General features: G+C 37.0%; 1 protein-coding gene across 1 annotated transcript in view; it reads right to left on the bottom strand.

Moving 5' to 3' along the window:
* Positions 1 to 3266: 3266 nt before the first annotated feature.
* Positions 3267 to 12446, bottom strand: part of LOC127078901 (uncharacterized) — a 102402-nt gene continuing 93222 nt past the window's right edge. Inside the window, exon 6 of the mRNA XM_051019316.1 lies at positions 3267 to 3359. Within this exon, the coding sequence (XP_050875273.1) occupies positions 3267 to 3359 (93 nt within the window). The remainder of the gene's footprint in view (positions 3360 to 12446) is intronic.

Genomic DNA, 12446 nt, shown 5'->3' with positions numbered 1-12446 from the left:
GTCTTGTTGAAGATGCGCTAAGTAGAAGCATCTCTAATCTGGTTAATCAGGGTAGCCTTGATCTCATAAAGTATTTTAGAAACAATTTTGTCTCTTCTCACATCTTTTATGCAGATGATATTCTGATCTTCTGTATAGGAAACCTATCTAACATTCAATCTCTAAGAAAGATCTTTCAAGAATACTTTGTTGCCTCAGGTCAATGTTTCAATTTGGCTAAGTCATTTATTTATTCTGGCTCAATCAACAATAGTTAACTTGACAAGATTATTTCCATCATTGGTTTCAGTAAAGGATCTCTTCCTTTTACTTATCTTGGTATTCCTATTTTCAAAGGACGAGCAAAATCCATTCATCTTTCTCCTATCTCTGACAAGTTTTGGCTAAGTTATCAGCTTAGAAGTGATCTTTGCTTTCAATGGCAGGAAGAATCATGCTTGTTAATCTATCATTCATAGCATGATTTCTTATACTATCAACATTTATTCTTGGCCGGTGGCATTGCTGAGGAAAATTGAACAGGTTTGTAGGAACTTTATTTGGACTGGAGATATCCATAACAGGAAGTTATTCATGGTATCTTGGAAGAAAAAATGCAAGCCTTTCCTTAACGATGGCCTTGGTCTTCGTTGGTGAGACTAAATGAGGCCAAAAATCTCAGGCTTATGTGGAATTTGAGGACTAGCAAGGAGTCTTGGGAGATTCTTCTTAAGAATCGTGTCATCAAAAGAAACAAAGTCATGAAATACCATATTTACTCAACGATTTGGACACGTATCAAGTCAGAATTCACAATCCTAGACAACAATTCCAATTGGTTTCTAGGTAATGGTAAGGATATTAGATTCTGGTCCGACTCTGGACACGTATAAAAAAAATTTAATTTTTATTTTATTTATTCTTTATCTAGTTGATGAATAAATTCTAAAATAAAGATAAAATAAAAATAGATAAATAGAAAAATCAGTATTTAAAAAAAATTAAGAGACGTGAGAAAATAAAGATTTTTTTACCCAAATACCCTTGATTTTAAAAAAAAAACCCAATCTATCCCACTTTTAAGAGGAGGTGCCAGACCAATTGGCGCCTCCTCTTAAACTTAGAGAGGAGACGCCAATTAGATTGGCTAGGGCTCCTTGTGTTACCAATCCAATTAGCGCCTATGTGTTAAGCTTTAAGGGAGGCGCCAATTGGATTGACACCTCTGTGTGTTTTGTAATTTTTTTTAAAAAAACATTCTACATGATAGATAAATTCGAAATCAGACCAATTCATATTAATAATAATACCCGTTTACACAAAAAAGGCTAATGTTAATGACCGGGATCACCTAACCGACCTCCAGTCCCATATCCCCTAGCTACCCGAACTCGTGGTCCTAACCCACGTTGATGATTCACCCAAGTGTTTGAGTATTTGAGAGCCCAGGAACATCACCACCAACTGCACTAGATTTCCTGAGATAGTCAGACAAATCAGCATAGTCTTGTGTATGCATCAAATGGGTACCTCCATAACTGAGTTCATGACCCATGCTAGAGTAGTTGGGTTATGTTTGAGTTGTTGGAGGGCGATCGGGAAGGTTGAAGGGAGACATTGGTGTGAATGATGCGTCGAGGACAGGTTGAAATGATTGTTGTGGTGTTTGGTAGACATATGGTTGTTAAAGGTTTTTGTTTTCATATGTTTGGGCTTCTTCGCTATGGTAGGAGGAGGGACGGTTGGTGTTAAATGATTGTTAGGTGTTTTGGCTAAGATGGCTATGGTAGGGTGATGTGTTGGGTGCATAACGATGTTGGGTCTCTTGATTATGATCTAGTTGTTGGTGATGGTACGAGGTATGCTCTTGGTATTGTGGTTGGGTGTATGGCATGTTAGGAATGTATGTTTGTGTGTTTGTGGAACGTAAAGTTTGACGGGTAGGGGGTTGTGAGTATCCGATCAGGCAATGTTGTTGGGGGTTAAATGTTGAGCCTTCTGGTGTGTAAGTTGCCTGACAAGGGTCGTATAGGTACGTATCCTCGGTGATGAACTAAAATACAATCGATCTGTACCAATCCATATAATTATGACTTGGTTTTTCTTCAGTTGGCATCACATCGTCAGTTAAGACATGGTCATGGCGGTGCTTCCATTTGCGACACTCAGATCTAGCGAAGCTTTGCCATGGATTAAAGTTTCATTGGTCGTTAACTTTGCGTAGATGCCATTCTCCTAGGTTTGTTGGGGGATCTGGGATGTGTTGAAGCATACCAAACTGCAATTTAACACGATCACTATTGTGCATCTCCACAGTGGTGAATCTTATGATCGGTGTGCATGCAGTCCAAACGGTCGCGTCTTCTTCGTTGATTTCATGGTCATGATTCAAATTTAGGTATGGATGCCAAATGAACTGAAATATGAATATATGTTAGATTATAAATTTTGTAGAAGAAATTAAGAAATTATTACGAAATAATTAGGTTAATGGTCATACATCTGTTAGTCGAAGGTGATCCAAGAGATTGCGATACTGGATAATACAGTGTCTAGGACATCTGTTATAACTCATACCATGTGCCGACCATCTGCACCATAAAGGTAAAAATATTATCTAGAGATAATAATTGGTAAAGTAAGTAAATATAGTCCATTTTTAAGAACTTACTTTTGTGCATATGGGAATGTGAAAGGGTTGTTGTTGACGGACGCTAGTAACGGTAGTCTGGACCAACCATATGCTTGGAACAAAACAACACATCCAAAAAAGGTAGATGTGTCTTTGTGTGAATTTTTACACAAAGAGCTATAAAGATAAGCCAGACAAGAGGATCCCCAATTGTAACTTCCTATTCTATCTACATGTCTTAGTAAAGGTAAATACATAACATGCATACTAGAACCACTACCTTCGGGAAATAAAAATGAACCAATTAAAAGCATAATGTAACACCTAGTTTTTATTATTCGAGTCTCTTCGATCAAATTCTCATCTAACTGTAAGTTGTTATAATATGCCATAAGGTGTGAAAGGAGTATACCTTGACCTCTCGAGTTATCACCTAACAAATCAGCATCCAAGAGGTCCATGCAAATTGAATTCACATAGTTGGTTTTACCATTTACCGCCTTACCTTCGATAGACAGTCCCAATAGCATGTAGACGTCTTCTAACGTCACAGTACATTCACCGATTGGAAACCAGAATGTGTGTGTCTCGGGACGCCATCTTTCACATAACGCAAGAATGAATTTATTATCCACTGACCAAGACATTATTTTGCTTATATGTCCAAACCGGCGAGTTCGACATACGGTTGAATCAGCGAGTCCATGTGTACATATTCGTGGACCCGAGTTCGAAACCTTGAAATATCCTATAAAAGAAATAACAAAATACGTTACTTTATAAAAGATAAACTACAAATGAAGTATCATTATTAAAGGCATTCTAGACAAATATCAGAAGAATAAAACACTTACATAAGTTGCTATGTTTGCAACTGTGCCTCTGTGCAATTCACCAATTATGAGGAGAGACATCTTGTTGAGGAAGAAATGAGTGTTGTTGCATATGAAGGAGGCTAAACCCACTGAGGACTACTCCCAGCAGAGTCGCCACTTAATTTTTGTAGCGGTAAGTTCATGACCATTAAGCTATGGATAAACTTAACGTTAATAAAACTAGAGTCACCACCGCGCTTTTATTGTTTCCAAAGGAAAAGGGAAAAGTATGAACAAAACCCAAAGATAAGAAGTTTTCAAATCAAAACTAATAAAATGCCAGAGATTACAGGTAAGGGGGTTGGTTACACAGAGGGAAGGTGTTAGCACCCAAATTGTCCTAGGTACTCCTAGGGAGCCCTTTTTTATGTGTGTATGTGTTTTGGTATAAAAAATGTTTGTAATAAATAGAATGGGGATATGAGAAAAGAATTCATTAATTCTATGTATGCGTTTGACAAGACCTTCAAACTTGTGCCTACGTACCAAAATAAAAATGAGGGATTAAAACCTCGTAGTTCGTGGTAACAATTTCAAAGTGAGTTGATTGCTTTTAACAAAAGTTTAAGTTTAAAAGAGGCACAGAAGGCCTAAAAGAGTTTGAATGGGTGTTAGTTCTTTTTGTCTTTTGAAATTTTAAGTCAAGTATGGTTAAGTTCATTTACAAGTTTGATTAAGAAAAAGGAGTTTAAAAAAGCAATGGCATAAGGCCAAAGTTTCTAATTTACAATAAAGTCAAAGTTTAGAAATCACAAGTCAAGAAGGTTTTGAAAGAGGGGAGAGATTTGAAATTTAAGAAATGGGAGGAGATGAAGACATTAATCCTAAGCAGAAATTTAAAAGTTAAGAGTTGAAAAGATCTGACCAATGGGATGCAATCCAATAGACAAGAATGTCATATAGAAACCCATTTTTCCTTTGGACTTTAAAATCAAGCAATATCAACAAGCAAGCAAGATGAAGAACAAGGCATCAAATAAAGATAGCCATATCCAAGCTAGCAACTTCATAGTCTTCTTCAAGATCTTCCTCATGTATCGGATGACATACTCCTTGAATGGCTCAAAATAAGGCATTAGACACAGGTTCAAAGTCACATTTGCATCAAGACCATGTAGGAGATGAACTCAAGTGGATCCCAATACTTGCATCAGATGAAAGTTCAATTCACAATGGTTTGGCTTCAGAAAAGTTGGCATTGGCGAAGTCCTTTTGCATAGGGAGTGTTGCCTAATTCTAAGTCCAAGTCTCAGATCAAATCCAACAGTCCACACAAGCATTTTTTAGAGTGTTTTTTTTGTTATTATGTACATTAAGGTCCCAAGACCACAAACACAAACAAAATACACAAACAAGTATATACAATCATAATATATTCATAATACATGGCTCAAGTCAGAAAAGTAAAAATGAAATTAAAATAAACAAGTTAAATGATATGAATAATGGCAAATGATAAAAAGGCTTGAATTTAAAGTGAATAAGGTAAATGACTTGAAATTAAAAGTTAGTCAAATGTTAGTTGATTAGATGTTAGTATTGTTTTTGCTTTTCAATTGTTTAAGTCATTCTTTGGAGAACACTCAACCCTCTATTCACAAGCATGGATCCTTGAACCAAGACATCTTCCAAAAGAAAGGAAAAAAGGCCAAGTTTCCACACAATACCATGAAAGGGGGGAGACTTACAATCTCACTTACTAGAATGTTATGCTTTTGGGTCAAAATTTAGCGCTATGTTAAGCAATCGTAATTGGACTTATGTAGAAGTCACAACTATCTGAGGTCGGGCAATAGAAATTTTAATGTTAATGCATGTTAGAGATATGGTATAATGAACCATACTCCTAAAACATACCACACTTAAAAGAAAATGGCAAAAGGGTGGACCTAATCTCATCCATACTTGTATTGGTTTATCAACCAATTAGCCTTAGGATATAGAGACGTCATGGGTCAATAGAATGGATGGGATAGAATGGGATTGAAGATGAAGAAGAAGGGGAAATGAGACAAACACAAATTGGTCATGGGAGGAATTTTATCAAATTAAAATCTTTCATTCATTTTGGGAGATGAAATGTACATTTCATCAATCCCCTAAATCCAATGATTTTAATCTAACAAAGTCAAATCGACCTTGACCAAGGCGCAAACACAATAGTCAAACTCCACAAGTCAACAAAAATGGATCAACACAATTTATTCACAATTAAACAATTAAACATCAATTAAAAATGCATTAAATTAAATTATGTTTGACCAAAAACCTAAAACCTCTTCAAAACACCAAATAAATGGCCAAGAGATTTATCATAGGTCAAACAAGGTCAAAGGACCTTGGAGAAAAATTTCACTATTTTTGGAAATGAAAAAGCATTTTTAAACAATTAAAAATATGCAAAAAACAATTAAATCATGAAAATATTAATATTGATCCAAAAAATGATTTTAATTCAGAAAATGAAAGGGAAAAATATTCGATTTTTTTTTGTGAAAGTCTCATATTTTTTGGATCAATATTAAAATTAATATGAATTAATGAAAATAAAGCAATTAAAATGAAAATCAGAAATTACAAAAATACGTGAACCATCTGATCTCCCTCATTAATTGAGGTGGCAAATCAGATGGTCCCTAGCGCGCGTTCCATGTGGTTTGAGTCAACAGCGCTGCACATGTGGTAATCAAAACCAACGCCTAAGATTAAAACAATTCAAATGGATCATGTGGTTCAAAGACATGCCAACACATCGCCGGAGAAAGAGCTCTGGTCTTCTTCTCAGGTGGACCTCATCGGATTGGTCCACCTTCAACCATTACCAAAATGAAAAAGCAAGACATGGATTTAAAGAAAAAATGCTTAGGAGCTCGAATTTGGCCTCAATTTTGTATAACTCCAAGTATATAGGAAGATACAGGGAGTTGAATTTTGAGGATCATGATCTGAGTTGCTTCAATTTGACCTCTAAGCAACTCAATCTTGTTGCCTACATTGGTAGGACTTCAGACAACCAAAAATCAACAAGAATAGTGGAGAAATAAGAGAGAATCGAAGAGTGAAAAAATCTGGAAATTCACCTTCAATGGAGCTTCAGATTGGCACAATCTTGCTCCCAATTATGCTTGGCATTGCTTCAGATGCTTGATGGAATGGAAATGGATCAAGGAAAGGGATAGACTCTTGGAGTTTCAATCTCAAAAACAGTGGGAGATTCAAACTCGATTTTCCAAGAAAATCCTCAAGCTTATCCTTTAATGGTGAGGGTTTAGGGTTGCTTAATCAAAGCTGGCGCATGAGGTCCTTATTTCTGAGCAAGAGAGCTTCTATATATAGGCCAAAGGGATTGATAATTGCACACTTCCATTTTTGGAAAATCTTGAAAATCTCTATTGCATGCTTACATGGGCGTGTGATAAACCCATCAAGTGATACATCAAGGTCTAAAAATGAGTGTAAGCCATGCTGAAATCATGTTGTGAAGCCATGCACCCGTGTATGAAAAGTGGAACTTGAAATCTTCCAAATGGTCCTTCAACTTTAATCCATGGGAAAGTGCCGCATACTTTGTCCAAATGAGATGATTTTTGACTTTTCGGAAAGGTTAGATTAAGAGGAACAAATTTGATGTTGAACACTTTTTCATTTGAAGCTTGGATCATGATGAAGTTTGAGGTGGAAGTTTGGAAAATCAAACATATCAAAAAAAAATCTGGGTACCAAGCCATATGTTCACTTCTTCCATCTTGAATAACTTTTTCTATGGGCTTCAAATGAGAATTGTTCCTTCATCAAAGTTGTATATATTTTAAATCCCTTAAATTTGGTTACAAACTTGACCTCATTTGGATTTGGCATGAAGGCGTTATGCATTTTAGAAGTTGAGGAAAATCACATGTTCAATGGTATTGGCCCAAAATGACCTATAATGTTTCTTCTTGGCACATGCATTTTCAAGTTGAATTTTCATTTCCTACAAACATAAAAGTTCAAGTATACATCTTGAATTTGATCATGAAATTTGAATGGATTTCATATAATAAAAAATGAGAAAGTTATGGTCTTGGGAAGTTGACATCCAAATTAGGGTTTAGACAAAATGACCTATAATATTTCACCATTAAAAATGACTTTCCAAGAAAAAATAGCTCTTGACCTCAACATGAAAGTTGTTTGAAATGTCATTTAGAGTAAATTTTCTCTTGGAATCATTTTCATATGATAAGAATTGTAGGCGATGGGGTGTAGGGAACCCCAGTTTTGACTAGTTGAATTCCTCTGGTCAACCACCATGAACCAACTTGCTAGCTTGATATTCTCTTGAATTTTGGGACTCATGGAGGATCATATATGCATAATATCATGTAATGTGAAGTATCCCTTGAATCAATTGATGAAGAAACTTGTTGAAGAAGTCACACAAGATACCTAGATGAATTAGGGTTTCCAAGGCAAACAAGCTTCAAACTCATGATGATTTCTTGATCAAAATAACATGTGAAGATCATGGGGATTCATATATGACACTTAGATCCAAAGTAAACTATTTATGATTGATCTCCTTGCATTGAGGGTCTCAAACCCTAGATATGATCTTGATAGAGCATAGGTGAGCATGTGCACTACCTACAAAAGAGTTAAACTATACAATGACATATTTTTGGTATTTTGGTTAGTAAATAAAGAAAAATGAAGTATGATACAAGCAAATGTGCTTGATGATCTTTCCCAATGCAAACCCAATGAATGAGGGGTAAGGAGGATGCCAAGGTGTGATCCCAATGCCAATGCATATGATGAGATAGCATGAGGGATCTTAGTGTCAAAATTGGGGTCTTACAGCTGCCCCTATTTAAGGAAATTCTAGCTGAGGAGGTGAAGGTTAAAATCTTTGTATTGACTCAATAGAATGGACTTAAATAATAACATATAGAAACAAATTTTGGTCCCTAAGAGACCTCATGATGCATATGATATGAATGTTAAAAATAATCTTTGTGGGGGAAATGTTGCCACAAAGGAAAAGAATCCAGAGAGACCGTAAGTACGCAGGAGTATAATACATTCCGTAAGGAAAAACTCACTGGGGAGATAAAGACTTTAGGGGATAAAAGGGTCGTGCGTAGGCCAGGCTACGACTTTAAAACTGTTGGGGGACTCGAGGGGTTCCACGAAAATAAATCAATGGAAAGACTCATCCGGGGGATAAAAGGAACATCTGCAGGGGAAACGGGTAGATCAGATCAAAACTGAAATCCTTGAACCAAACAGGAAATGGCGATCTCACTGAGGAAATACACACTCAGACTCAACTAGGGAAGAAATGATCTTCAACACAGGAGTAACAGAAGTATATTATCCACTACCGGTTACTGGGTAAGGAGATAACAAAATCTGTCAAAGAGGACATCCTTTACCGGTTAGGGTAAACATATCAAGGATGACTCGCTGAGGAAAGAACCAAATCAAATAGGATTTACAACTACCGGTTACTGGGCAGAAGACCACAAAGCAAGAGAATATCCATCACCGGCTAAGGTGAAAATATCAAGGATAAACTCAAAGGGAAGAATATTTGTCATTGATTAAGACGAACATATCAAGGATAGACTCACCTAGGGACATTAGGAAGAATATCTGTTACCAGTTAGGGTAAACATATCAAGGATAAACTGTCTGAAAAAGAAGGGTAGGAATTATATCTATCGGCTACTGGATAGAATATCGGAGAGAGAATATTCATCATCGGTTAAGATGAACATATTAAAGATAGACTCCGAGGGGAGAAATAGGAATTACATCTATCAGTTACTGGATAGAATACCGAAAAGAGAATATCCGTCATCGGTTAAAATGAACATATCGAGGATAGACTCTGCAAAAGGGGAAGCATGATTTACAACTAACGGTTATTGGGCAGAAGGCCGCAAAGAAGAGGAAATCTGTCACCGGTTAGGATGAACATATCAAGGATTAACCTTCTAGGAAACAAAATAGGGATTACAACTACCTTTTTACTGGGTAGAATACCAAAACGAGAACATCCATCATCGGTTAAGATGAACATATCAAGGATAAACTAAGAAGGGAAAGAGTATCTGTCATCGGTTAAGATGAACATATCAAGGATAAACTTCCTAGGAGACGTGAAAACGAATCTGCTGGGGAGAAAAGGTTACTTTTGCCGCGTATTAGGGCAGAAGTGAAATACTTGCAAATTGAGAAGAATATTACCAGTTACTGGGTAATAGACTTCCAGAGAATCAAAAGCATCTCTCTAGGTAAGATCTAGAAAGAAATGGTCAATCAAAGACTCAACCCAATGAGGATATAACTCAAGGGGAGTGATTCCATCCAGATAAGCAACTGGGGAGGAAGCTAAAATAATGATCATCCACGAGGAAATAACTCAGTGGGGAATGAGAAAGGTTAAACTCTTTCTGCTTAAGGGGCTGACACTCTACAATTGAAAGATGACAGACACACCAAATCTGCGTGGGGGAAAGGATACCACCACAGTAGAGGATCAGAGAAATAGTGAATCACAAAGTGCATTATTGATGCAATGATGAAATCTATGAATGTATGTGTATATATATATGTATATATGATGATTATGATGACAAAGCGATCACAAAGGATACAAATGTCACCGGTATGCATCACCAATACAATACTCTTCCAATCCTCATAGGAGGGAAGCATTTGCTGGAGAGAAAGAGTTGCAAAGGAAAGAATAAGAATCATTTATCTCGAAGGCTCAACCCTGGCTGGGGAAAAGGAAAAGGTTTGCCGAAAATCTGCACCATCAATTTTGCGGAGAATTTTAGGTCAATACAATATCAAATAGGAGACAACCTTGCACAGGACTGAAAATACTGCTCAAGAATCAGGGCTAACAAGGGTCAGGGATAACTCCGCTGGCGACTTGAGGGGAAACAAAATTTGCTGAATCTATGCAACCTGCTGTGATAATGCGCCTACAACTCGAGGGAGGCAATTACGAACTCAGTTGGGGAAACCAATAAAACTCGACTGGAGATTGCAAAGCTGCTGGGGAAGAAACAGAGATCACACCAACTGCTTGGGGTAAACCAGCAATGTTTCACATTTTAGGGCTTACTGTTTCTCAGACCGCTGTGGATATTCCTTAAATGAAATCGATTGCTCTTTAAAAAGTAATTGCTTTTATTATTGAAGAAAACATGATTTTTTATTTTAAAACTTTAATTTCAAAATGATCATAATAAAATTTAATTCTATTTAGTTGAATAAATAAGAGTAGAAACAGTTGGATAAAAAGCTCAACTTTATTTAATAGGATGGTCGTCTGTAAATGACAAGACTCCATAGATCTTTAAAAAAGTTTGAAAAATGGTAATTTATATGGAAAAGGGCTACATTGAATACAATGATCACTAATCCTTCTACCGCCTTCAATATCCACTGTGTTCTTGGCTTTGGTTGAAGATGAATCAGAACCAAACATTGTGCTCAAGAAAGTCTTCAAGACTGGAGATCAACAGCTTGCAGTTACTTGCCATAATCCCTAATTTTTGCATAAATTTCCCCAAGGGGGGTACTCAATTTATCGGGATAATGTTTTCTATTTTATGTCTCTAACTTTTGCTTAGATCGCCCTTTCAGGTTTTCAATCCACCGAGACGCTCATTTTTGCCTAAGTCGCCCTTTCGGGTTTTCAACTTAGCCAGTTGTTCTTTTCTTTTTAGGCGAAGTATTTCTTGACTGCATCGGCATTCACAGGACGAGTGAACTCTTCACCGTCCATAGTTGTAAGAATCAAAGCACCACCTGAAAAGGCTCTCTTAACAACATATGGGACTTCATAATTAGGAGTCCATTTGCCCCTAGAATCTGGTTTGAAAGATAAAATCTTCTTGTGCACAAGGTCACCTTCTCTGAATACACGAGGCCTGACCTTCTTATCAAAAGCTTTCTTCAATCTCTGCTGATATAACTGACCATGACACATGGTCGTTAACCTCTTCTCTTCGATCAAATTCAACTGGTCATACCTGGTTTGACACCATTCAGTCTCAGTTAACTTGGCTTCCATCAAGACACATAGTGATGGAATCTCAACCTCTACCGGGAGCACAACTTCCATGCCATAAACAAGTGAGAAATGGGTTTCCCCTGTTGAAGTGCGGACGGATGTATGGTACCCATGCAAAGAAAATGGGAGCATCTCATGCCAATCTTTGTACGTCACAACCATCTTCTAAATGATTTTCTTAATGTTCTTGTTTGCAGCTTCAACAACCCCATTCATCTTGGGTCTGTAGGGAGAAGAATTATGGTGTGCAATATTGAAGTCTTTGCAAAGAGCTTCCACCATATTATTATTCAAGTTAGATCTATTATCAGTAATGATCTTACTTGGCACACCATAATGGCACATAATCTGATTCTTGATAAACCTCATAACAACTTGCTTGGTTACATTCTGATGTCGCTTCAACCCACTTTGTGAAGTAGTCAATAGCCACCAGAATGAAACGATGTACGTTTGAAGCTTTAGGCTCAATCATGCCAATCATATCAATTCCCCGCATGGAGAAGGGCCGTGGGGAGGAAATGACGTTCAACAGTGTCGGAGGAACATGAATCTTATCTGCATAGATTTGACACTTGTGGCATTTCTTCACAAACTTGCAGCTGTCAGATTCTATTGTCTGCCAATAGTAACCTGCTCTCAACAACTTCTTAGCCATAGCATGTCCATTGTAATAAGTACCAAAGGAACCTTCATGTACTTTAGTCATCAATAAGTCTGCTTCGTGTCTATCCACGCATCTAGTTTCTCTTGTAAAGTACATCATCATTCAGGTAGAAGTTGCCAGCTAATCTCCTCAAAGTCTTCTTATCTTTCAAAGATGCCCCAGACGGGTAAATCTGACTTTGGAGAAAACACTTGATATCAAAATACCACGGCTTCT

This window comes from Lathyrus oleraceus, chromosome 5 (genome assembly GCF_024323335.1).
Source record: "Lathyrus oleraceus cultivar Zhongwan6 chromosome 5, CAAS_Psat_ZW6_1.0, whole genome shotgun sequence".
Taxonomy (NCBI): Eukaryota; Viridiplantae; Streptophyta; class Magnoliopsida; order Fabales; family Fabaceae; genus Lathyrus; species Lathyrus oleraceus.
Note: the sequence above shows the minus strand (reverse complement) of the source record. Positions and strands in the feature narration are given on the sequence as shown.